Source organism: Macaca thibetana, chromosome 4, assembly GCF_024542745.1.
Source record: "Macaca thibetana thibetana isolate TM-01 chromosome 4, ASM2454274v1, whole genome shotgun sequence".
Taxonomy (NCBI): domain Eukaryota; kingdom Metazoa; phylum Chordata; class Mammalia; order Primates; family Cercopithecidae; genus Macaca; species Macaca thibetana.
Genome location: NC_065581.1, coordinates 158,037,101 through 158,060,401, shown reverse-complemented (window position 1 = coordinate 158,060,401; position 23,301 = coordinate 158,037,101). Strand labels below are relative to the sequence as shown.

At 48.7% G+C, this 23,301-nt stretch overlaps 1 protein-coding gene across 3 annotated transcripts; it reads right to left on the bottom strand.

Annotated features, from left to right (window-relative positions):
* Nucleotides 1-1,457: 1,457 nt before the first annotated feature.
* On the bottom strand, nt 1,458-22,447 carry PNLDC1 (PARN like ribonuclease domain containing exonuclease 1). 3 transcript variants are annotated; one of them, XM_050789217.1, is made up of 20 exons: nt 22,316-22,447; nt 21,855-21,912; nt 21,503-21,576; nt 19,316-19,355; nt 18,536-18,659; nt 17,986-18,074; nt 16,540-16,640; nt 13,799-13,875; nt 13,458-13,601; nt 12,519-12,588; nt 10,481-10,566; nt 8,506-8,561; nt 6,146-6,210; nt 5,627-5,680; nt 5,115-5,157; nt 4,284-4,397; nt 3,486-3,585; nt 3,019-3,194; nt 2,788-2,886; nt 1,458-1,705 (listed from the first exon to the last, which is right to left on the bottom strand). In XM_050789217.1, the coding sequence occupies exons 1-20, from the start codon at nt 22,389-22,391 to the stop codon at nt 1,642-1,644; spliced, it is 1,710 nt and encodes a 569-aa protein (XP_050645174.1). In that variant the 5' UTR covers nt 22,392-22,447; the 3' UTR covers nt 1,458-1,641. The 3 variants fall into 3 exon arrangements, with proteins under 3 accessions (XP_050645174.1, XP_050645175.1, XP_050645176.1); XM_050789218.1 differs by lacking the exon at nt 4,284-4,397 and having other exon boundaries at nt 22,316-22,426; XM_050789219.1 differs by lacking the exons at nt 21,503-21,576; nt 21,855-21,912; nt 22,316-22,447 and having other exon boundaries at nt 19,237-19,349.
* Between the last annotated feature and the right edge of the window lie 854 nt (nt 22,448-23,301).

Sequence of the window (23,301 nt, the reverse complement as noted above, 5' to 3'; positions counted from 1 at the left end):
GGCACAGCTTCCAGCTCTTCCAGCTCAGGGGTGTCCTAGGGAGGGGAGCAGCAGGTGCGATGCAGGGCTGTGGGGTCAGCCAGGTCACCACAGACATGAGGACCCTGCCCACAGTGTGGTGCACGGAAGGGCATGCAACAGGTGTCCAGTGAAGACACGCTGGACAGAGAAGAGGTGAATGAACAAGGCCTTACAAAAGTGCTGAGTGCCTCCAACTCCAGAGCTCAGTGGAAAAGCTTAACGTGCCCAACCCTGCTCCACCGCTGGGATGCCAAACAGCCCTCAAGCCAGGCCTCTGAGAGGGACTTGCAAGATTACTTAATGCAGGGCTTACCCAAACAGTCAAGCCCAAAGTCCATGAAAGAAAAGTGGAATTATCTTCAGCAAAGCTACATTCAATCAGCCTGGCGTGGTGGCTCGCGCCTGTAATCCCAGCACTTTGGGAGGCTGAGGCGGGAGGATGGCTTGAAGCCAGAAGTTCAAGATCAGCCCGGGCAACATAGGGAGACCCCATCACTACGAAAACAATTGTTTTAGATGAGTCATGTGTGGTGGCATGTACCTGTGGTCCCAGCTACTCTGGAGGCTGAGGTGGGAGGACTGCTTGAGCCCTGGAGGTAGAAGCTGCAGTGAGCCACAATCGTGCCACTGCACTGCAACCTGGGTGACAGAGACCCTGTCTCAAAACAAGCTACATTCAGTGAAAAAAAAACCCAAAAAACAAAAACACCAACACCCTGACACTGCCCCGACGATTCGGGTTGAGCAGGTGAGGAAACAGCTGCTGTTTGGGGTGTGGCATGGCTGGTTGGACAATGAGCTGCAGAGGATCCTGTGGGGCCACTGGGCCCTTCATCCCTCAGGAAAGGGGTGTGAACTCTGGAAAAGCAGTTCCCACACCCTCCTGTGGACAGCTACTACCACTAATGCTTGTTTTTCTAGAGGAAAAATGTCTCCCAGGCTGAATTTAAATCAGCTTTGCAGAGCCCTCAAAAGTGAAGCTCCAGGTTGAGCAAAGAGCCCAGCCGAGTGTAGATCCCCACAGAGAAAAGCTACCGAGAAAGCTGAGTGTAGTGCAGACCGCTGCGGAGGAGACACAGCGTCCGACGGTGCCGGCATCGAAGGCGCACACTGGGGCTGCCTGCGGGTCACTGTTTCTAAATGCATGTGAACGTTTTACAGTTTATAACGCTTATCAAAAATGTCCCCACTGCACACGACTTTCCCTCTTCCAAGCTTCACCTCCTTCCTTTACTAAACTTAGGAAGGCCCATTTCTCAGAACTAGGTCAACAACAGCCAGTAATAAGCCATTAGTTTTTCTCCCAGAAATAATGTCGCCTTTTCTTCATCTCCTAGCACAATGACCTGCTTGTGAGACATGAGCTTAAATCCCAAGGTGCTGACCGCTCTGCCTGCATTTACAGAAAGAAAAGTTCTAGCCACACATACAGGTATGATACCCAACGGCTGATTTATCATTGAGAGTGCTGACAGAATTTCGTGTTCAGGACACAACAGAATTTCTAGAAACGACCAAACAGATCCATCTGCAAACAGAATCTGATTTACACAAACACACCCAGCACACCTTCCAGAGAGCACGGGGACCTGAGGGTGGCCGCAGGAGGCCTCGCTGCGCTCAGGGACCAGATCTTCCGAAGATGAACGCGAGAAGGGCCCAGGCAGTCACTATGCCACAGACTCTGCAAGACAACGACACGTATCAGTGGCTGGGGCACCCAGCAGGGCCAAGAGGCACCGACGCAGGCTCGCCCCTCTTCCTTCCCAGCCCTGTGCACTCAGATGTTCTTCCTCTTCGTCACTCTCCCGGTGCCAACGCTGAACTTCTGCCTCTCGAGGTTAGGCTGGCTCTGGGATGCAAACCGCAGGTTGAAAGAAAAAGGGTTTGCAGTGGAGCTCAGTGTGTTTCTTCAGCAATGTTGTTTTCTAACGGATGTGGCCCCTAACCCACGAGCCAGAACCTCACCAAGTTCAACTGACAGCAACTCTGCCTTTCCAGTTGTTCAGGACCCGAACCCTGGATTCCCACTTGATCCTTCTCTGGTCTGTCGCTGACTCCGCCCCGCTGCCCCCGGCTGCACTGAGCCGTGACCCAGCTGAAGCATCTCCTTCCTGACCGCTCTCACGGCGTTGCCTCTACGGTCTACCCCACACGGGAGACAACCTGAGTCGGGTCATCGACCTTCTTGCCGTAACTTCCGCAATTCCCTCTCTCCTGAGAGAAGCCCAGTCCTCCCTGGGTGGCCCCCACCTGGGGGGCCCCGGTTCCTTCTCCCGTGTCCCCTCCTTGCTGTTCTGCTCACAGCGGCCTCTCCCTGTGACTCTCCTGGCGCCTCCTGACTGGAAGGCCCCGCCCTGCTGTCCCCTCTGTCTGGCTCACTCCAAGTCTCTAATGGGGACCCCCATCAGCTCCTCTGAACTGCAGCCTGCCACCCACCCCTGACCCTTCTCTCATTTTTAATAAACACTTGTCACCCAATACGTTACAGGGTACACTTGTTTATCCTGTTTATCTCCCCCAGCACGTAAACTCCATGAGAGCGGGGATCTTCTGTTTCACTGACGAGGCCCCAGAACTACGATGGTGCCCAGCACACCGGTGCTCCACAGACAAGCGGTGAGTATCACTGAATGACGCTCAGGGCACCACACTCGTCAACAACCCCCTTGGCAACACACACCAGTGAGCGAGCTGTGCTTGAGTCAGACCACGCTGGGATGCTGGGACCCCGGGACAGGCAGGCGGCCTCAGCCCAGCACTTACTGGAGCACGCAGTTGACGTCTGGGGAGTGCCTCCAGTAGCGGTACAGGGAGATGCACAGGGTCGGGTGGCCCCGGTACTCCTTCAGGACGTTCCGCGCGCTGCCAAAACAAGTTTGCCGTGGTCAGCCAGGCAACAGGATCACGCCGCCTGCTGTGATCAGGCGGGTGGAGTCAGAGACATACAGGGATGAATGCAGGAGGCATGGGGGACGCGGACTTAGAGGCACCTACTCCTTAAACTTATTGGTCAGGAGTAAGAACTGGCTTCTTGTGAGTCGCCTGACATCAAACTTGCAGAGATTCTGAAACTTATGGTAGACTTGCTGCTCGCTGACCCCGGGCCACCTTTTGATGCTGAGGATGAGGATGGGAGGTCGGATACTGGGATAATCTGGACCAGAAAAATTCTAGAAAACATGCAGAACACAAGAGATTTTCCACAGTGCTTCCTGACTTCTTATCCAGTCCGAAGATCTCAAGAGAAACTAGGAAAGGCTCTGCTTGGGGTGGGGAGGGGAAGAGAAGGGAGGATGAGTCCATGTTGGCCTTGGTGGAGAAACATGAGAGGAAAGGAAAAGCCAGCTCTTATTTCTTCAACCACTGAAATCCCTCTCACGAGTACCAGAGAGCACTGGCCGCTTCTCAGCGAAGGCTCTGAACTCTGAACAGGGCAAGGGGGCTAAATGAGACCAACTCACGATCTTTGGGACCCCCGCGCGGATGAGGTTCACTTGGTTCACGTAAGGAGCCAGCACGTCGAGGTACTGAGGAAAGGACGACTCAGGCACAGGGTCGATGCTGCAAGGACAGAAAACCCCAAAGCTGTTGGGCACATGGAAGTTCATCCATTTCCTCGGTCACAGCCAAGAATCCGGTGACAGAACAGGAGAAGGACACTGCCTCGGACGGCTCCCTGCCCCTCCCGCCCTCACAAGTCTTGGGGCTCTGGTTGGGTGCTTCCCCAGCTGGCCGACCTTAAAGCATTCTCAGTGGCCCACACGGAAACAGAGCTTCCGGACAGTCACCATCTGCTGGTGATGGCTTGGTGAGGGTCCCACTGCTGACAAACAGCAACAGGCTCAGAGAATCAGCGCGAGACCACGATTCAGAGAAAGCCCCATGCTGTCCCCACTTGGCATGACATCAACCTTGATTTCAAAAGGGCATCCCTCATCCCACAGCCTCCTCCCACTGCCAGCGCCCCCTCTGTTCAGGCAGCACACACACCCGAGCCCAGGCCCCAGCAAAACCACGGGCCACGCAGTGTCCAGGGAGCACACATACCCAAGCACAGGCCCTAGCAAAACCACGGGCCATGCAGTGTCCAGGGAGCACACACACCCGAGCACAGGCCCCAGCAAAACCACGGGCCACACAGACAGGCAGGGAGGGCTTTTAGGCCACGGGGATTAAAATAAATAGAAGATGTGTGACCCGGGGCACTGAGGTGCTCCACTACTGCCAGCGCCTTCCCTGTCCAGCACACACATACTCACCAGGGGCCCATAAACAGCCAAACCACAAGAAAGAGGGTGAGGCTGGTGCATTTCTTATTTAAGAAATAAGCTTCCCATCCATGTGTCACAGAACGTTTGTATTTATAACATCCACTGCCAAAATGGACAAATATAGGCAAGACCCAAGTTAATAGATTATAATCCAAAAAGATGTTTCTACATCAATCCCAAAGCACACATTAGAATTCTGACTGGCTCCTTCACCTGGCCGGCTAAGTCCTACATAAAAAATGTGCATGCCAAGGACGGTGCTGTAGCGTGTACACTGCAAATGTGTTTCTGGTGCCTATGTGCCCAGGGCTGCAGGCATCAAGGATGGTATTGCCATGGGGAAATGCACAGAAGATTCCAATGTGGGGTTCCATTCATCTCTCCCCAGCCTATGTGCCCCCCAACAATGGATATGTCATTCATTGACCTGAACACTTTCTCCTCGTACCTCATTGTTGCTTACGTGGCTATAAGAAAACAAGTCAGAAACAGATAAAGCACACACACCAGGCTGGGAAGGACTGAGACAGGTGTCAGAACCTAAGCCTAACCCCACTGCCTTGGCCTCCTGACATCTGTGGGGATGAGGGGCCACGACTCATACAGGCAGGTGCAGGGGTGATAGGAAGGGCTACTCCTGTGGCACAGGGCCATTTGTGGGCTGTTGCCCAGTCAGGGACAAGATTTCTATACCAGCGACACTTCACATTCTCCATTCTTTGGCAGGACCCTGGGACTGGGGAGGTGCTGGCTTCCAGCAAAGGCTCAATAAATCCTGACCACTGATTGAATAGCAGGATGAAAAGAAAGAACACTTACCCATGTATCTTCTGTAGAAGCAAGTGTGCCACTTTCAAAAGAACTAGGACGGAAAAAAGAAGTGCAACAGAGCTTATCAAAATGTGCATGCTCATGCTTTCTCTCATTATGTGCAAGCCAATCTGAAATAAACGCAGAATCTAGGGACAGCAGGGGTATAGTGCCAACAAAAAGTAAGTTTCCAGCTGGGTGTAGTGGCTCATGTCTGTAACCCCAGGACATTGGGAGGCCGAGGCAGGCAGATTGCTCAAACCCGGGAGTCTGAGACCAGCCTGGGCAGCATGGTGAAACCATCTCTACAAAAAATACAAAAATTAGCCAGGTGTAGTGGCATGCACCTGTAGTCCCAGCTACTCGGGAGGATCACTTGAGCCCAGGAGGTAGAGGCTGCAGTGAGCCGAGATCCTCATCACAGAACTCTAGCCTGGGCAACAAAGTGAGACCGCCTCACAAAAAAAAAAAAAAAAAAAAAAAAAAAGACAGTTTCCTTTTAAAGGAACCACAATCCTTACCTGACCCACAGAGGAAGGCATCGTACGCAGCTTCGTGGGGGCACTTTGTCTTAACTGAGGCATTTTCCACCAGGAGGAGAGAGAGTTGAGCAGTCATGAGAAACCCGCCCCATCCTAGCTCACTATCCACGGCAGCAGCAGCTCATACAACCTCCCCATGGTCCTGCACACCCTTCTGCGGGCCCACACACTAAATTCACCTTGGTCCTCCCCGTGGTGGAGAAAGCCCCAAGCTCAGAGTTGCCTTATAGACTAAAGACCATGTTAAGGAGGAAACGGACAACTCCCAGGGCTCTTGGATGCGTTCTGGGCTCGCTCATTTGGGGCAGGAGTTACGTGGAGTAAGCAAAGGAAAACCCCACACAAACCTCCCGCTCCATTGCTGTCCGGGCCGGGGATGGGGTGGGGGTGGGGGGCAAGGGGGTGGGTGGGGCGGGGGAACCAGGGTCAAGGACAAGCTCAGCTGAGCACCTCAGCACTCTGCCGACTGTGCAAGGAGTGTGGCTCATGGGAACGTACCGTATTTCTCACACCTGCTTGCGTGAACAATCTCTGGTCCAGAATTCTTGGTGGGATTCAAGTCACTATTAGAAAAGAAAAATAGAATAAAAAACAATTTGCTGAAAGTAATCCCTTGTTTTCTCCTCAGTCCCTTAAGTTAATAAAAATTTTTTTCAATGTACTGGGGACATATCTTCAAGGTGCGCATCTAGGCATGGACAGGTAACGTCTTGGTAACTGGGCAACAGGACAGGGGAAAGAACAATGGTGCAGGAGGGGCATTTATCAAATGCTTCCCTTGAGCCCAGGCACCAAGACAGACAAGACACGGTCCCTGTCCTCCGGAGCTGTCCAGTGGCCTGTCCAGTGGCAACTACAGAGACAATTACGCCTGTCTCTTGTAAACGCCAGGCCTGAGGTATGACAGCCATGCCAGGACCCTGCAGGCTTCTGGAAGCAGACAGCACTCATGGAGAGTCCCAAACCACAGGAACCAACGGGGTTCAAGGAATGGGAAGATGGCAGGCATTTCGAGCAGGCAAAGGCAGTGAGGAAAAGAAGGACGTCTGACCCCAGGAGCTATGAGGTGAGAAGTGGGGCTGAAGCTTGTGTGTGAAGGGAGGGCCAGAGGGTAGGGAAGAGCCCCTACCACAGACAGGGACTTCAGAAGCCACAGAAAGACTCTGACCAGAAAAAACAGCTCATTCAAATTCACATTCTAGGTCATCATTCAAGAGTGGTGTGGGGTATGAAGAGGGCAGGCCACAAGGCTGGGACACCACTCCGGGGCTGCTACCACAGTTCCATGGTTGGAATGAAAAGATAATAATCCTGAGAATGCAGAGAAAGGAGAGGTTTGAGAGATTTACGGGGTCCAGTCCATAAAGCTCGACTCAATAGACGTGAGCAACTCAGCTCTGTGACCCCTTCTAGGTCTTGGCTCCGGGACCTGGGTGAATGGAGATGGCGTATGACAAGCAAACCTTCATTTCACTGGTTTTCAATAAGATGTTCTGGAACCTCATGTGCTTAGCCTCCCTGAGCCCTAATGTCCCCATCTGTCAAACAGGCATTGTCGCCGTGGGTGTGGCCTGAGCTGTCCGTTAGGATCGGGATAGTTGTCAACAGCGGTAGCTAAGATTCAACAGACCTGGACTCCATGCCAGGGGCTAAGTCCTTCCACATCTACGAACTCATTTAATCCTCACGACAACCTTGGAGTGACACACGATTTTCTCATCTCACAGATGGTTAAACTGAGGCACGGAGAGATTGAGTAATTCTCTCAAGGTCACTCACAAAACCAGTGAGTGGCAAAGCTGTGATTTAAACCTAGGAAGTCTGGAATCAGAGCCTGTGCATTTACAACAAAACTCCCTCTGCCCTTCACCCTCTCATGCACACACAGCCCCCAGTATCACGCCTGGTACCATCAAGACTTCCAAGTTTCCAGGCACTGGAGTGTGCCTGAGGGACAGACAGGAGTGTCAGGTTGAAGATGCCTGTAAGTCATGCAGGGTGGGAACATCAACAAGACACTGTAAACGCAGCGTCCTAGATGCTGAGGTCTGGACTGCAGCCACACACAGGTGCTGGGAGTTGAAGCCCAGCGGGTGGACGAGGCCACACGGGAGCCTGGGAATGAGCAGGAAGAGGGCTGAGGAGGGGCCCTTGAGGGAAAACTTAGGAGACAGGTAGAGAACACGAACCACAAGGAATGGGTTTTAAAAAATCGCACACGCACATCCAGAACAGGGTGCCACCCCTGTTCCAAACGCCTCTTGTGCCGCGTCCTGCTGAGTGGGGACAGACCCGTGGCTCTGGGTGCCCCTGCAGAGAGCAGAAGTGAAGGAGACAAGGCCCTGCCTGCCACAGGCCGTGGGGAAGAAGAGCACGAAGAGTTCAAGGCATTTTGTTGTTAAGTTAGGAGAACACTTGTTGATGTGGAAGGAAATGAGAGGGAGACAAAAAGAGGTGGAGACACCCCAGGAAGGGGCAGGTAGGTGTGGGGAGCCACCCAGCAAGGGTGAAGGTGACGAGTAGGTGGCAGCTCCTCCTGCCTGGCCTCAGACAGGGAAGGTGCCCCACTTGCTGGTGACAGGGGCGAGACAATGAAACAGGGGCGCGTACAACTGTTTGAGAGGCAGGGGTTGAGAGATTTCCTGTCTCTGGCTTCTCTCTCTTTGGAAACTGAGGCAAGAGGGTCATCGGAGGAAGAGGGCCACGAAGCAGGAGGAGCTGGAGGAGACCAAGTCCCAACCAGGCATCACTGTGAAGGGTGAGCGTGCCTAGAGAGCCCAAAGCCCTGCGGGGCACAGGGAGGCCGCCACAGCTGCAGACCCTGCTCCAGCAGCAGCTCCAGGAATGGCTGTCCTCACCTGTTCAGGACTTCATAGACTTCGGAAAGATTCGACACCCTCGGGAAATTCATCTCCTACAATGATGGAAAACAAACCAGAGGAAAACATCTGCGCTTTTGTTATTCTCTATTTCAGGCAGGACCAAATGGTCATTAAAACAGCCTGGAAAATGCTCGCTCCTACAACCTCCTCTTTCTCTTCAAATAGTGCAATTATCCTTATTCCTTAGTTAAGAGGTCCGGGTACCCCAGTATCCCTGGGTTTCCTAGAAGGGCTCCCAAAAACCCAGGCTAGGAAAAAACTCTACACACACCATCTCCCTCAGAAGATGTGTTCAAGAGATTATCTATAAACAAAGGAAAGCAAGGCACTAGGACAAAGGCCAGGGACATACATGTAGAATACAGTCATTCTAAGGCCTCGAGGGCCTAGGGGCAATGTCTAGTTACTAAACCCTAAAAGTTCATAGTAGCTGGAAATATGCCAAGTACAAATAATAACAGCCTCTGGGCAGACACAGACTACATACCCCACTCCCATCTGTGTGGCTCCCTTCCTGGATAATTCACTCTAAGGGATCACCCTAAGGCTTCACAACATTGATCTGATGCTCCCTTCTCTGTTCCTCAGTTGTTGTTTTTTTTTCCCCCTTGAAACAGGGTCTCCCTGTTGCCCAGGCTGGAGGACAGTGGTGCAATCTCAGCTCACTGCAACCTCCGCCTCCCGGGCTTTAAGCGATCCTCCCACTTACGCCTCCCAAGTAGCCAGGACTACAGGCGTGCACCGACATGCCCCGCTAATTTTTGTACTTTTTGTAGAGATGGAGTTTCATCCACATTGCTCAGACTGGTCTCAAAACTCCTGGGCTCAAGCCACTCACCCACCTCCGCCTCCCAAAATGCTGGGATTACAGGTGTGAGCCACTGTGCCTGGCTATTCTGTTTCATTTCTAAGCAGTATGTAAACCAGTTGGGTCTATTTTCTCTACACATGGTGCATAGCCTCAACCCCACAACAGAATCACTGGGGGAGCTTTAGAAATATCACCTGGCCTCACTCTAGGTCAGACAAGAAGCTGCCAGTGCAGCCTGGCCATCAGCATTTTCAACTTCCCATGTGATTCTAACATGTCGTTGGGGCTGAGAACCCGTGGCTGGGGGGCTCAAGAAAGAAGAGGTTTTCTCAAGATTCTTCAGGAGGGAACCTCCTCCCCCTGTGCTCTGTACACATGTTGCAAATATTCCCAAGGCATGCATCAGGTTCTAAAATAAGTTGTTCTGTTGTCTGATCTAAACACAGAAACTCTATACAAATAAGTCAAAATGTTTCCACATTCCACAAAATGTTTCCACTGGAATGAGAGGAAGGGAATAAAAGTCATACATAAGCTAATACAATGACCCACAGGTGCCAAAATACAAAAGGCAACTGATACTGGTTTGAAGACAGAAAAGCATCAAGGAACAACTTTAAAAAACACAAGTGGCTGGCCGGGCGCGGTGGCTCACCCCTGTAATCCCAGCACTGTGAGAGGACAGGCGCGGTGGCTCACCCCTGTAATCCCAGCACTGTGGGAGGCCGGGCGTGGTGGCTCACCCCTGTAATCCCTGCACTGTGGGAGGCCAAGGCGGGCAGATCATGAGGTCAGGAGATCGAGACCATCCTGGCTAACACGGTGAAACCCCGTCTTTACTAAAAATACAAAAAATTAGCAGGGCATGGTGGTGCGCACCTGTAATCCCAGCTACTCAGGAGGCTGAGGCAGGAGAATCGCTTGAACAAGGGAGGCGGAGGTTGCAGTGAGCCAAGATCGCACCATTGCACTCCAGCCTGGGTGACAGAGAAAGACTCCCTCTCAAAAAAAAAAAAAAAAAAAAAAAAAAACCAGGAAACAAAATAAAACAAAAACAAGAAAAAAAAACCCAAAAGAGAAAGCCAAGTGTCACTGGTATGGAAAAAACAGTCCTTAACCCGAAGCAATTCTATTCATTACCTTCCAGATATCCTTTGTTACATTCTTGGTATCAATGAGAACAGGAAATAGGCTGTGGATATTCTGCTTAAATTGATCGTAGCTTTCTGAGGGGAAAAACCCAGGTAGTCAACAGTGAATTTGTTTGTTGGCAAAAATGGGAAGGAACGTCTTGAACCTAGCTTGCCACCGGCACTGATTAATAAAGCAAACTGAAACAAAACAGGAATTGAAAACACCATTAATCCTAGCCACTAAGGATTTCTAAACTCAGATCAACCTGCCATCACCACTTTTATAGTAAAGGCCGAATGGTTTTCTTTTAAATTCAGGATGCATTCTATTGCCAACCTTAGTTAACGTAGTTTGTGAAGTTCTAGCCGATGGGGTAAGACTTAAAAATAGAAGTATTATCAGAAAGACAGACATGAAATCCTTTATAAATAACTGCTCAGAGAAAAATCCAAGAAAAAAAATCAACTAAAAATTATAACTAGCAAAGTGTCCTGGTAAAAGAAAATTTATGTAAGAACTCAGTTGGTAAAATTATACCTGCATCTAAAGAGGGTTATTGCAAAACACACACTAAAAAACAAAACCCTGTGTTCTCTTCCCACTACTCTCCCATTTCCTACTCCCCAAAGGCAACCACTTGCCGTTCCTTTTTTTGGTATTTACTCTCATCTCTCTAGCACATGCGCGGTGCAGTGTTAGACACCTCACTCCTGACCTCCCACCAGCTGACAGGGTAATGACCCCTCTCATTCCACCTCCAACCACGTGCTCATCTCTGTCGCCCCCACGCACGTCATTCACAAAAGGCTCTGTGGTGGCTACAATGACTTCTCCTTTCTTGCACAGCTTTTGTTCTCCAGCGATTATTTTGTCATACTTAGTTTTTTGGTGAATACATATTATTAATTTCACCACTAATTCTCCTCCAACTCTCTCAATATGCCTAAACTCAGGTGTTTTCTTGTTTCTTGGGGAAATGTCTTCTAAAACTTTCTTACCCCTTTTAATCTAGATTAGTGTTCTTTGTACATTAATCCATTTAATCTCACAACCACTCTGATATTGGCACTATTATCCCAATCTTACAACTAAGGTAATGTCAACTCGCTGGTGACTACACACGTCGTGAGTGTGGGACGGAGGAGATTACCAAGGTTCGAGTCCCCACTTTTACCCACTAGGCTGCACCACTGCGTGTCCAATAATGGAATCAACCATGGAAGAGCAGGGGACAGCCAGAAGACAGTGTCACATGACACTGAAGCAGCACTTATTAGGTTTTTCTTTTTCTTTATTTTTTGAGACGGAGTCTCGCTCTGTCACCCAGGCTGGAGTGCAGTGGCCGGATCTCAGCTCACTGCAAGCTCCGCCTCCCGGGTTCATGCCATTCTCCTGCCTCAGCCTCCCGAGTAGCTGGGACTACAGGCGCCCGCGCCCGGCTAGTTTTTGTATTTCTTGGTAGAGACGGGGTTTCACCGTGTTAGCCAGGATGGTCTCGATCTCCTGACCTCGTGATCCGCCCGTCTCGGCCTCCCAAAGTGCTGGGATTACAGGCTTGAGCCACCGCGCCCGGCCTATTAGGTTTCTAACAATATAAAATAATGCTTTGGGTAAGTGAAAAAAAGTCAAACAAAAATCAAATCTTTACATACATATTTACATTTTTACATATATTTACATATTTACAGTGTAATCAGATATGTAAAAAATTCAGGCTACTAGCTGATTAAAGGTGACTTCTGACTTCACGCATTTCGGATTTTGTCAAGTTTTATACAGTAACTCTGAAGAGCTCCACTAATGGGGAGAGAGGTGTCAATTCAAATTGAATTTTTTTTCCCCTTGACAAAGTCTCTTGGTTTTCCACTCTGTGGAGACAGTAACAGATCAGAGTACAGGCCTCTGCCCGAACTCTCCGGAAACCTGCAGACACTGGGGAGGAATGTGCATTTTAGGGGCTGCCTCAGGAGTACGATCCTGGACCCGTCCCTCTGCCAGATGGCAAACTAGCATGAAGGAAGAGAAATGACAGGTTTGCCCCTACCTGGGAGGGGTCTGAAGAACTTCTCATGGAGGTGCAGCAGGTCCATCATCATATTATGTCCCACTAAGGGCTACTTGGGAGTAAATCAACAAGTGAGAGAAAATAAAAAATGTAATACAGACACTACAGACTAACAGTTTCTTGCAAAAGATGTAGCATTAGAACCCACTGCAATTCTGATCACTTGACAGTTCCATCCTAACCTTCCTTTGCCTCCATGAAAGGTAGTTCAACCGCTTAAATGCCAACAAAAAGAAAAAAGAAAATAATCGCAAGTAGGAGGCACGTAAGGCAGGGTCTGCGCTGGAAATCTATACTGTGAGGCAGGCGCTTGCAGTTTCCCAAGTAGTTTTAGATCAGTTAGTACTGAAATTCCTGCGTTACGGAAAGGAGCAAAGAAGTAGTACTGTTTCTTATGGATACTCTTGCCCCAAATTAACCTATCATGATTTGGTGAAAGCAAGGTTAGATCCACGAAGCTAGTTATAAATGAGAAGGAAGGCCAGGTGCAGTGGCTCACGCCTGTAATCCCACCATTCTGGGAGGCCAACGCAGGTAGATTACTTGATCCCAGGGGTTCGAGACCACCCTGGGCAACACTGCAAGATTCCGTCTCTACAAAAAAAAACAAAAACAAAAACAGAACAAAAATTAGCCAGGTATAGTGGCATGTGCCTGTAGTCCCAGCTACTCGGGAAGCTGAGGTGTGAGTCTCACTTAAGCCTGGGAGCTCAAGGCTGCAGTGAGCCGTGTTCGTGCCACCGCACTCCGTCCTGCCTGGGTGACAGGTGAGACCCTGTCTGAAAGAAAAACATTAATGAGAAGGAATCACTTATCTTAAGGAATTTTATCTTGTTGTTGAAGGAGCTTTCAGTATCTCTGACCAGAAATACAAAAGATATTTGCCTTTAGGCCGAGAAGAGAGACATGTTTTCCTACCTTCTGGGCTTTCACCAGCATTTGGAAAAAGACAGAAAAACCCCTTGCAGAGAGAAGAATCTTTTCCTTCCAACAGCTCTCTCGGTCACAAGAGGTGTTCTGAAGATACCAACGATGTTGTTTACTCACTTTCTTCACTACCACCTGAAAAGCAGGGACAAATGCCCTGAATCCTGGGTTACTGGGAATGAGGCCTAAAGAAACGGATCTGCATCTCAAAACAAAAGGAAAGCGGGAAAAACTAACAGCGTGCAAGAGAAAAGCTTTTCAGAGGCCAGATTTGGCCAAATGAGAGAGAAACGATGGAGCCACTGACGCCCTGGTCTCAGGTGAAAACTCACCCCCTCATCTTTCAGCACCGTCCAGATGTCGGGGAGGGCCTGCCTCAGCACCAGTTGGACCTCAAAGGCCTGGAAGCCTGCAGCAGGGAAACACAGGGGCACACAGTACCTGGAACCTTATGGCATGTTCCCAAGAGAAGCCCCGGAGGAGGAGAAGCTGAGAGATGGAGAGGTCAGGTGGAAAGGCAGCTTGAAGGGTGTCTAAGCCCACGAGCCATGTGGCAGGGCCTGGCCTGTCATGATGGGATCTGGAGCAGCATTCTAAGAGTTTTTTATCTCAGGGCCACTCTTAAGTAGGGGATGCCACAGAGTCTGTGTTTATGTGAGTCACAGCTATTGATATTAAGCCTGTTAGAAATTAAAACTCTTACATTTAAAAAATGTTTTTTAAATAACAAAAACCCAGTATACAAGAACAAAAGTAACACTTATGAAAAATAACTATTTTCTAAAACAAAAACTTTAGAGAGAAAAGTGACACTGTTTTACATTTTTGCAAATCTCTAACATTTGGCTGGAATGTGATCGTTGAAACAGAAGAAAATCCAGCCTCAAGGCTGGGCGTGGTGGCTCATGCCTGTAATCCCAGCACTTTCAGAGGCTAAGGAGGACAGATCACCTGAGGCAGGAGTTCGAGACCAACATGGCCAACGTGGTGAAACCCTGACTCTACTAAAAATACAAAAATTAGCCAGGCATGGTGGCGGGTGCCTGTAATCCCAGCACTCAGGAGGCTGAGGCAGGAGAATCCCTTGAACCTGGGAGGCGGAGGTTGCAGTGAGCCGAGATGGTGCCACTGCACTCCAGCTTGGGCAACAAGAGTAAGACTCCGTCTCAAAAAAAAAAAAAAAAAAAAAAAAAAAAAGAAAAAGAAAAAGAAAATCCAGCCTCAAGCAGATATGTAGGTGGAAAAGGGAGCAGAATTACCAGCCTTATTAAATGACTTTGGATATTCTTTAAAACTGTACCAAATTCAACAAGTGGTAGTTTCTTAAAGATTAATTGCAATGTGGAATCTGAAACCATCATTAAAGAGTTTTCTTGTACTGCTACATTACAATCCACTGGCCTATCTCATACCTAGAATAGATCTCTTATCCATGAGAAAAGATAGTGCACAATAGTAACATCATGTGCTAGTAGTTTGGAAAATACTGGTTGGCAGGGTTATGTAGGTCTCTCGAATGTTTGCACATGTTATTGTGTAATAATAGCTGGAACAACAGAAGACGCTGGAAAATATGATCACTGATCTCATCAGAAAGGCTGTGGCACTGGGAAGCTATCAAGCTTATGGAGGCACATGTAAATTCTTCAAAATTCCAGTTTTGGATTGAAAGCTGTGATTTTATCACTAGGAAATACTGCGAGTTATCTTCCTTGAAGTGACAGGCTTTTTTTTTTTTTTTTCTTTGAAACAGAGTCTTGTTGTGTTGCTCAGGCTGGAGTGCAGTGGCATCATCTCAATGGCTCACTGCCTCGGCCTCCCAGAATGCTGGGATTACAAGCATGAGCCACTGTGCCCGGCCAACAAGCTTTTTTCATTGAGAAAATGATTGTGAAACCTTCAAGTCTGAGCAACCAATCAGTTTTTTCCAGTAAAAATGATATTTCATGGGGCCGGGTGCGGTGACTCATGCCTGTTATCCCAGCACTTTGGGAGGATCATCTGAGGTCAAGAGTTCGAGACCAACCTGGCCACCATGGTTAAACCCCGTCTCTACTAAAAATGCAAAAATTAGCCGGGCATGGTGGCGGGCACCTGTAATCCCAGCCACTCAGGAGGCTGAGGCAGGAGAATCACTTGAACCTGGGAGGCGGAGGTTGCAGTGAGCCAGGATCGTGCCATTGCACTCTATTCTGGGCAACAAGAGCAAAACTATATCAAAAAAAAAAAAAAAAAAAAAAAAAAAAAAGGCAGCGAATTCAGCTCTCAACTCTCAACTCAAAAGACTGCATGCACAAGCACTTTTCCTTGACACAATCACTGTATTTTGGCACACAGCCAAGCAATGTTTTATGCATACTTATTTTTTACATACCTATATTGACATATGATATTTAAAAGATGAGTAATCAAAAGATTGAGATTTAATACAACCAAGAATATTACTTTTTCACTAAGGAGGCTGCTAGTAAGATTGGCTTTTCCGTTTTTAACTGAGAGTAAGTGGTAACGAAGAACATGGTATGATGCTCCTGCCTTAATTTGTGCTGAGGTGCCAACAGCTTTGTCTGACATTGCTTGGGCACCAAAATGGCACAATGACAATAGCAAGTACAGCTGAGGGATGCTTGGAAAACTGTTCTGACCTCATAGACCCATTGGAAAAGGTCCCAGAGACTCTAGGATCCACAGACCAGCCTCTGAGAGCTGCTAAGCTACGGCACATTCACTGTGGCTCCACACCACATGGTGGGGGAAAAGTTTAGAGATTAACAAAAGTCAAAATAATACAGGGTATGCAGGACTGAGATAAAAGGGATGGCTCAGGAATGGAACTTGACCTTCTCAGTCTTGAAACCCAAAGTATGTTGAAAGCCTTCAACATGTGAATGCAGGTCAGAGCTTTAACCACAAAGACTATGTATCTCCCGAACAAATGCTGGCTGGCATCAGACTCAGTCATGAGGCATTTGGGACCAGGATCCCAAGAAAGGGTGTGTTTCCCCCCAACTCCTGGCAGGTGACAGTGACCTGTCCCAATGCTCCTGCGCTGGGAGGAACAGCCCCTGCCTACCAGCGATCCCAGGAAGAGTCATCCAGTCACCTTCCTTGGCCAGGTCCAGCCACCGTGTCACTTTGTCAATCACCGCCTTGATTTGGTCTTTATCCGGAGAGCTGAAAATGGGCGCATGAAAAGTGAAAATGTCAGAGAAAAACACATCAGAAACCCAAGACTATGTTAATATGAGAGCAGTTTCTGAGCCCTCTGGTTTTCATGTTGCAATCTACAAAGAAAATGAACCCAAAGAAGACAATTTCTTCTCTGATGGTCTTATGCAATAGGAAGCCAAACAATCAGAAGAATAGCCCACACCCTTCCATAGGATCCAGGCATATATTCAATCCCCTCCTGCTTCAGTAGGATGTGTGGAGGAAAAGCTATTGGGATCCAGCCAATACCAAGCATTGCTATCAGGACCGTCTTCTTTATTCAGCTTTCAGGGGTGATAAAGTCCCTATCTGGGTCAATCAGGAAAAGACAAGGACTTTGGTAAACACATCGTCTCTTGCGTCAGACACAGAACCTAATGTCATTTTGAGATAAGGAAAAGGCTTTCTCTAACTCTTGACAATAAAAGAAGGTTAAAAATTCAACTTGTTTTTCCCTTACAAAAAGCTACATTTTTATATGAAACCCAGCAGGAAAAATACAAAGAGACAAAAATTCCTCCAACATAACAGAATTATCTGGAAGAGATCATCACTCATCTCATTTCAGTTGTTCATTTAATCTCCCCTTTCCTGATAAAGGCAAAGAGCTTCCATGCCTTGTTCAAACCCACACCTAGCTGACAGCACTTGGCTCCAGGTGAGGGTGCCAGCCCCAAGGCCCCTGGCCCGTCTACCCACAATGCTGTTGCTCTCACTGTGGTCACTCCTGACCCCAGCTCTACAGGAATACGAGGTTTCAGAGACTGGGCCGGCACAGATAGCCAAAGTAAAAAGGCAGAGTTCCCGGCCTCCGGCCTAGGGCAGCAGGGTCAGGCACGGTGGGGCAGACACAGCCTAACTAAGGCACACATCTGAAGTCAGTGCCCAGTATGACTGGTACAGTCAAGATTGCCCGTGAGATATCCTTGAAAAATCCCTCAGAAGATCACGTGGGGGATCAACATAACATCTCACAGCAAGTCCAACAGAGCTATTTCTTCCCCTCTAGCACTGGAATGGAATTCTTGTTTCTTTGAGTTCCAGATTAGGAGTCAGTTTCTTTTTCAACACGGAAACTCACACTCGACGCAGTAAGAGGTTCATGAGGGAGTGGCACATGATGGAGACAGGTGAAAGCCGTTCTCAGCTCAGCCACACGGAGAGCAGCACCAGTCGCACTGGCGACTGAAGCCATCCCCGCCGGGTATGGAAGGAGGTCGCCACGCTCCTGGAAACAGCATGCCTGCCCACGGGAAATGCAGACAACAGCAACAAGGAAACAAAAGGCACCTGGAGAAACAGGCCATACCTGCGGACTCTCCAGTTCCCAGTCAGGATATCGTGTCGAATTTTCTTCTCCTGTTCTTCATTCATATATGGGATTCCGTTTTTGAGAAACTTAAGACAGAAACAGAACAAGGAGACAAGTCAGAGGGATCCTCTGTGCCTGATCTCACGAGGACAGATAGAAAGGGGAAAGGAGACGGGCTGTATAGGCCAGTTAGTCTAGATCACTTTTAAGACATTCCCAAGCCGGGTGCGGTGGCTCATGCCTATAATCCCAGCACTTTGGGAGGCCGAGGCAGGTAGATTGCTTGATGTTAGGAGTTCAAGACCAGCCTGACCAACATGGGGAAACCCCGTCTCTACTAAAAATACAAAAAGAATTAGCTGGGCATGGTGGCGGATGCCTGTAATCCCAGCTACTCAGGAGGCTGAAGCAGGAAAATCACTTGAACCTGGGAGGCGAAGATTGTACCACTGCACTCCAGCCTGGACAACAGAGCAAGACTCTATCTCAAAAAACAAACAAACAAACAAACAAAAGACATTCCCGTTCCCCTCCTCCAATGCCATACCTTGTTATAGTTGAAGCCATACTGATTCAAAAACTGAACACTGGAAGCCTGGAAAGAGAATTCTGAGTCCAAAATCCCAAACGTTGTGGGGAAGAGAAAAAAGTTACACGAATGGGCTATATACCTATAATAAAAGAAACATACAGAAAAAAAGTCACAACCATCTAAAAAAACTCTGGTTCCCAGGGCAGGCTTCAGGGTGGGCGCTTTCTTTTAGGTAAGAAGAATCGGAGTGTGCCTGAGTGTCTGCTGTGTTTCAGGAGCTATGATTGGCACTGGGGGTGCTAAATGAAAAAGGCAGAGAGCCTGCCTTCAGGGCCAGGGCCTACCACAGAGACAGCCCCTCCACAAGTCGCCCAGGGATGCCAGGTTAGGGCATGCAGGCTGGCACCCTCAACTACTCATGGGGGGTGAGCAGACATCCTGATAGTTGGGGCATTCTTTCTGCCTACTGTGTCAGGCAGTTCAAACATCCCTTTCATTATACAACACTGTGTCAGGTGCTTTTATTAATATAGGTGCACACTGGAAACGATAGAAATGGGGACAGGAGCACTTAAGGTACGCAGCGAATCTGGCGCGAAAGGTACTGCTTCCAGAGAGACGTCAAAGACAACATGGAATCCACAGAGGGCAGAGCGAGCGGAGAAACAGACCCAGGAGAGAAGACAGAACATCCAGGGCAAAAGTGATCGGGGCACCTGAGGCCGAATTTGAAGGGGGCAGCTGTGGAATGTAAGTGGGCAAGCAACATCCTTTGCAGAAGCTCTTAATACGTACTTGTTTGCTTCTCCTTCAATAGCGGAAAACACAGACAATCCTGAAAGAATGACCGTAGAGGGAATGAATGCCAAGGAAAAGCGCCCTGAATTTCACTACAAAGACAAAACAATTCAAACGGTACTTTGGGCCCACAGATACTAGGTGGGCTCTACAACAGGATAACATCTTTAATGACAAACAAACAAGAAAAGACAGACTAGAAGCATGAGAAATGTCAAATTGTAATTCACACTGAATTTGCTAAAATCTAATCGTGGCCTGTTCTTCAAATACAGAAGTAAATATTAAAGTGACATTCTCATAGTTTTAAAACTAACCACAGAAAATACCAAAAACCATTAAGATGTATATATTTAACTCATTTAAAATGTCTATTCCTCCCCTCTCAAAGAAAACCATACGCAAAGTAAAAAAAGACTTCAGGCTGGGCACGGTGGTTCACGCCTGTAATCCTGACACTTTGGGAGACTAGGCAGGTGGATCACTTGAGGTCAGGAGTTCGAGACCAGCCTGACCAACATGGTGAAACCCTGTCTCTACTAAAAACACAAAAGTTAGCTAGGTGTGTTGGTGCACGCCTGTAATCCCAGCTACTCAGGAGGCTGAGGCAGGAGAATCGCTTGGGCCTGGGGGGTGGGGGTACTGCAGTGAGCCCAGATTGAGCTATTGCACTCCAGCCTGGGCAACAGAGCAAGACTCTGTCTTCTCCCACCACCCTCCAAAAAAGGACCTGCAATTTGGGTACCACAATGGAAACATAACTACAACTGTTTCCCATACTTCTCAAAGAGGTCTTATAATTAAAAACAAACGAACAACAACAACAAAAAACTATAACAGAATAGTAGTAAAGGATCAGGATAGAGAGGAACACACACACATGTTCACCATCGTTCATAGTAAAAGCAGGGGTTGGGCATGGCAGCTCTCCCAGCTACTTGAGAAACTGAGACTGGAGGATATCCAGAGCCCAAAAGTTTGAGCCCAGCCTGGGCAACATAGCAAAATCCCATGGTGCCAGGGGAGGGCACAGACAAACCCAGAAAAGTAAAATCTGACCCAGGGTCTGTTTCTGTAAATATAACAACATTTTACTGGAATGGAGCCATGCTCACTTGTTCATGTATTATCTACAGCTAATTTCACATTACAAAAGCAGGATTGAATAGTTGTAAAAGAAACCACAATATGCAACTGTTAACAGCTCTGTCTTGACCAGCCTGGCCAACAATGGTGAAACCCCACGGCTACTAAAAATACAAGAATTAGCTGGGCCTGGTGGCTGATGCCTGTAATCCCAGCTGCTCGGGAGGCTGAGCGGGAGAATTGCCTGAACCTGGGAGGTGGAGGTTGCAGTGAGCCCACATCACGCTACTGCACTCCAGCCTGGGCAACAGAGCGAGACTCCATCTCAGAAAATAAATAAATAAATCAACAAACAGACCTGTATGAGCTGATATAGAAAGATCTCCAAACCCCATCAAGGAAAAAACAAAAAGTTTCTGAAGCTGGGATGACCTTAAAAAAATTATTTTTGTGTGTAAATTTTCTTAAAAGAAAAAAATCACAGGCTACGTGTGGTTGCTCATGCTTATAATTCCACCACTTTGAGAGGCAGAGGCAGAAAGACTGCTTGAGCCCAGGAAGTCAAGACCAGCCTGGGCAACATGGCAAAAACCTACCTGAAAAATTTTAAAAATTAGCTGGGGGTGGTGGTGAGCCTGTAGTCTCAATTTACTCAGGAGGCTGACATGCTAGGATCACTTGAGCCCAGGAGGTCTAGGCTGCAGTGAGCTGAGACCATGCTACTGCACTCCAGCCTTGGTGACAGAGCAAGACCCTGTCTCAAAAAAATAAAATAAAATAAAAATCGCACACACACAGTTTTACTAGAAAGAGTAACAGTGATTGTTCCTTAACACTGACTTATTTAAGCATGGAAACAATGCCGCTAAAGTTTGTTTGCTCCGAAGTGTTGATTCCATATGTATAAAATGGCCCAAAACAAAACAAGCATACAAAATGATACTCAATATCCTTGAAAAATCTCAGAGCTGTTTTTACAGTAGGAAACGCAAAGTCAATATATTCTTGAAAAATCTCAGAGCTGTTTTTACAGTAGGAAACACAAAGACAATAAAAATACCTTCTTGAAAAACTCTAACAGCTGGATATTAAACTCACCAATCTGACAGATTGTAAATTGCTGAACGCTCTGACGGGTCTTTAGGTACCACTCCGATGGCAAATCAAAAAGACTGTGAACAAACAGGCATCTCATTCCACGAGCAATGACATCCCATCCCGGCACTATGGCCTCCGCGGCAGGATCACCACTCTCAACCGGGGAGGATTTTTTCCTTGTTACAACAACTAGGGAACACTACTATCATTGAGTGGAAAAAGCAAGGTTCCCCAACACGTAGGAGCAAGCCACACAAAACTTCCTGCCCCCCAAATGCCAACAGGCTGCTGGCCAGAAACAATGCTGGTCTGGCCAGGATCTTATACAGAGGGGACACAGTTTTAGTTTTACCTGATCTGCTGGGGTCCAGACAGGTTGGATCGAAGGCCCGTGAACTCTATGTCCAGACCTGCCGGGAAGGCAAAAAATACCAGCTCTCGGGTGCAGAACATGGCCAGCACTCCACACACTGTAGATCTGCAGGCGGCCGAGGCACCTGGGCTCACCCCTGTGCTCAAGAAGCCAGGGGAGGTCAGGAAGGGAAAATGGAGGAACCGAGGCAAGGAGCAGCCAGGCACCCCCGCCCCGGGTTGCACCTGGGCGCACCGGGCTCTGGCCAAAAGACACGTGGGGCTCGGAGTGTACTTGCTGCTCAAAGTCCCACCGCCCCGGGGCTGGAGAAGGAAACCCCCGTCCTTCCTGAGGCCCTCTCTGAGCCCCTGTGGCCTGGCAACCGTCCCGCCACCCCCTCCCCAAGCTCGCCCGGAGCAAGGGGCTCTGTCCGCAACAGCCGCGAATCCCAGGCACCTCACCCACGAAGTCCGCCTCCTGGACGAGCTCCTGCAGCAGAGGAAGGCTCTCCTCGAACTCGTCGGCGCCCAAGTCCATGGCCGCGCAGCTCTGCCGAGTCGCGCAGGGCTATCACGTGCTGCCCACGCGCTGCCGTCGCGCAGCCGGGTCTTAAAGGGCGCGCGCGTGGAAACCAGGCAGGCGCCTCCGCCCCACGTGCATAGCTTCCCGGTTTGCGGCTGGCGTCGCGCACACCTGCTTGCGGGTGTTTTAATTGTACGGTTTGCTACAGAGGTTTGATTGCAATTGCAATCAATGCCTGTTTATCTGGCTCCTCAGCAATTTCTTTGCAGCCCTTAACGTGAAAATGTCATTTACATGGACTTAGAATGTTAAGAGGCGTGGCAGGAGAGGAAGACAGAGTCCCCAGAAAGGGTGAAAGCAGAAAAGCGGAGCAGGAACAACCCCGAACGCAACTGCAACAAGCAGATTCTTTGCTGCAGCTCACGGTCTTCTAAATCACCTCTTCCCAACTTCTCCATCACTTCCAATATTAGTCTGTCCCCATTCCCTCTCCCACGCCCCTGGACATCTTTTTCCTCATTCTGCTGTCCACCTTACCACTGTCTTAACACCTACAATCAAACTTTGCAAAGCCTCAAGAACTGCCCATTAAATTGAAGGAATCCTTGGTCCCCAGGGATTATCTCGTGCACTCACTCCTTGCAGAAATCCCTACCTACACCTTCACTTACATGTGAACTTAATTTTTACTTTTGTTACTGTTTCCAGTGCAACTAGTCTATGGTCTTCCTTACAGTGTCCTGCCTTGAATTCTAGGCTTCTATTATTTTGGAACTATGGTCCTCAAAGTGAGGTGCTCAAATCAATCTTTAAGGTTAGGGGAGAAAACATTACCATTATACTTTTTTATTTTTTCCTTTTGAGACAGTCTCCCTCTGTCATCCAGGCCGGAGTCCAGTGGTGCCATCTTGTCTCACTGCAACCT